Genomic DNA, 3544 nt, shown 5'->3' on the forward strand with positions numbered 1-3544 from the left:
GAGCAACCCTTGGTATCGCTCCATGTTCAGCTGCACTGGGAAAGAGAGAAGGGCTTAGAGAAATCGACTTTAAAGCTGGAGTGTTTAAAAAAGCCACTTTGTTTTTCAAGCTCGTTTTATGTTCGATCACCCTGAATTAGAGGGAGGTGAAATATGCAAAGGGCACCTGTGTGGGGACCAGCATGTCTCACTGCAATGGGGCATAGGGAGCCCTGTTTTCCTTCTGGGCTTCCCTGGGGTTCAGCCTGAGAGCAATGCTGAAGATGAATCAGTAACTCAGGAGCAGAAACCCAAGCTCAAAAATAAAAATGTTGAGTGAAGTTCTCCGACAGGTAGAGAAGTAGTTTTGAGGGAATTCCTTAAATAACCCCATAGGATTGACTCAAAGAGCTTGTCAGTGTCTTCTTTCAACAGTCCACCATGGCCAGAGTGAAGGAATGTCCAACAGCAGCTCCATCAGGCACTTCCTCCTGCTGGCATTGGCAGACACGCGGCAGCTGCAGCTCCTGCACTTCTGCCTCTTGCTGGGCATCTCCCTGGCTGCCCTCCTGGGCAACGGCCTCATCATCAGCGCCGTAGCCTGCGGCCACCACCTGCACACGCCCATGTTCTTCTTCCTGCTCAACCTGGCCCTCAGCGACCTGGGCTCCATCTGCACCACTGTCCCCAAAGCCATGCACAATTCCCTCTGGGACACCAGCACCATCTCCTACTCAGCATGTGCTGCACAGCTCTTTCTGTTTGTGTTTTTCATTTCAGCAGAGTTTTCCCTCCTGACCATCATGTGCTACGACCGCTACGTGTCCATCTGCAAACCCCTGCACTACGGGACCCTCCTGGGCAGCAGAGCTTGTGCCCACATGGCAGCAGCTGCCTGGGCCAGTGCCTTTCTCAATGCTCTTCTGCACACAGCCAATACATTTTCCCTGCCCCTGTGCCATGGCAATGCCCTGGGCCAGTTCTTCTGTGATATCCCCCAGATCCTCAAGCTCTCCTGCTCCAAATCCTACCTCAGGGAACTTGGGCTCATTGTAGTTAGTGCTTTTCTCTTATTTGGTTGTTTTGTGTTCATGGTTTTCTCCTATGTGCAGATCTTCAGGGCTGTGCTGAGGATCCCCTCTGAGCAGGGACGGCACAAAGCCTTTTCCACCTGCCTCCCTCACCTGGCCGTGGTCTCCCTGTTTGTCTGCACTGATATATTTGCCCACTTGAAGCCCCCCTCCATGTCCTCCCCATCCCTGGATCTGTCAGTGTCAGTTCTGTACTCGGTGGTGCCTCCAGCCCTGAACCCCCTCATCTACAGCCTGAGGAATCAGGCGCTCAAGGATTGCATGAGAAAAATGATGACTGCATGCTTTTCAGAAGGAATGAAGTACCCCTTTTGTACAGCATAACATTCAGAATATAACTCATTACAGACTCAGTCTACCTTTTCATATATTGGTAGTGTTGTGGGTGGATAGTTTTGGTTTTCTTGTGATCATCTTGATCACAACATAACCTTATTATTCATCCCTCTTCTATTTAAGTGTTTTCCTCTTGAATTTGACTCACATATTTTTTAAACTGGGAATTGTGCTCTGTGGTTTTTAAATAAAATAAAGGACCCTGCTTCAAATGCTTTTTCTGCTACCCTTCCACTGAGACTTTTGTAAAAGCTGTGATGCTTTGCAGCACAGCAGCACAGACAGGGAGCACCAGCACGTGATCTTTTCAGAGCTTCTCTTGGCTCCTCCACACTCTCCTTTGGAACCCTTGTTCTCTGAGGTCTGAGTGCTCTGGAAGCAGGGGGAGCAATGAGAGCTTTTGTGAGAGATCTGACCTCCAGCCCAGCACTGCCATCAGCAAAGGGATCTCCTCAGCCCAGTGCCTGAAGGCTTCTGCCACAGTCTCTCTCAAGAACATGCCAAGAGATGGACTCTAAAGAGGCTCATTGTTCTCCCAAGGCTCAGTGGGATCAGATCAGGGTCCCAGTGTCACCTACAAGACACTCAGGTCTGGGTCAGGTTTTGCTTGTGGGTGGCCAGTGCCCATCAGATGGTGAATGGTCTGTGCTGAACCTTCCTGGGGCTCTGCAGCTTGTGCCAGGGCTGATGGCAGGGGAAGGTTTTCTCTACCTCCTCCTTTTACTTTGCAGTGCCTCAGTTTTCTGGGGCATCCTCATGATTTTCAGTGTCACTGGTGCCCAGATCCGTTGTGTCTCCTGAGACATTCTGACAGAGCATTTTCTAAACACAGTCCTCCCCCCTGCTGAATTCTCTCACATACAGCCTGTGGAGCAGAAAGGATGGGCTTAGAGAGGCACTGAGAAAAGTGCTCAGGACAGCTGTGAGTGGGGGAATTACACACCAGAGTCACCGATCTAAACTGGCCTTCAGGACAGGGACAGCTGGACAGGGCTGTGTCCTGGGCACTCCTCTGGAAGAGCATTTTGGTGTCAGGGCTGTTGAGAAGGTTGGGCAGTGTCACTGTGGGACCTCTCTCAAACCCCTTGGAAAGGCCAGAGCCATCCCAGAAGGTCCTGGGCACTTGGGAAGGGCAGACATGGAACCAGTCTGCAAACAGGGCAGGGAGGGGGACTGGGAGAGTCACAGCCTGGTCAGGCTCAGCAGGGAAGGGGATGTGGCAAATCCTCCTGCAGCCATTCCAGGCACTGGCAGGACAGGGCAGGCACTGCAGAACCCACGTGGGAGGGAAAAGAAGGGGATGTTGTGTGCCCAGACTTCAGCCAGGCCTGGGACAGGGTCTGCTGTGGTCTCCTCAGAGCCAGACTGGAGAGAGCTGGGCTGAAGGAGTGGAACATGGGCTGGGTGGGAATTTGGCTGAACAATGAGGGTCAAATGTCATCCATGGTACAGTGTCCTCTTGGCAGCCACGCCCTGGTGACATCCCTCAGTGACCAGCCCTTGGCCACCACTGTGGAATAGTTCTATTGTCTCTAAATTGGCATGAAATGAACTTTCAATTCCTTTGTGGATGCTGCCAAATTGCAGGGAGTCTGTGACCAAACTCACCTAGTCAGTGGTGACTGCAATACATAATTGGGCAAGATGACTGAGTTGGGTAAATTTGTCTTGCCATCAGGTGCCAAGCAAGCCACAAGAAAGGGCAGAAAAAACTCATGCATCAGAAGAAAGGCAGTTCAAGAGAGAAAAACCCACACACACAAAAAAACCCCAACAAAACCCTGTAATATATAGTAGAAATAATTCATGCTATAGAAGTATATATATGTGTGTATAAAATATTGTTAAGACCCAAAGTTATGCCTTTGACCACTCTGGCTGGGGACAGAGTTCTATTTTCATTGGAACCAGTTCCCGGACAGCGTTAAGATATTATCAGATCTGTTACCGTATGAGTGGGACAATTTTGGGCCATCATAGAGGATTTCCTCTGGCACCTGCATCTGGGAGATAGCATCGGGACCTTCCTTGACCATGATTAATGGAATGTCTCAAGGAGCTCACAAGACCTGCACCTGGGCATGATTACATCTGCGGTACTCAGGAACTGGTATCACCCTACTACATGTGAATGCAGC

The 3544-nt window shown here is 50.4% G+C and overlaps 1 protein-coding gene across 1 annotated transcript; it reads left to right on the forward strand.

Moving 5' to 3' along the window:
• Nucleotides 1-437: 437 nt before the first annotated feature.
• LOC129131842 (olfactory receptor 14J1-like) lies at nt 438-1394 on the forward strand. Its single transcript, XM_054650833.2, has one exon. The coding sequence runs from the start codon at nt 438-440 to the stop codon at nt 1392-1394; it is 957 nt and encodes a 318-aa protein (XP_054506808.2).
• The last annotated feature ends 2150 nt before the right edge of the window (nt 1395-3544 follow it).

Source organism: Agelaius phoeniceus, chromosome 33 (genome assembly GCF_051311805.1).
Source record: "Agelaius phoeniceus isolate bAgePho1 chromosome 33, bAgePho1.hap1, whole genome shotgun sequence".
Classification (NCBI taxonomy): Eukaryota; Metazoa; Chordata; class Aves; order Passeriformes; family Icteridae; genus Agelaius; species Agelaius phoeniceus.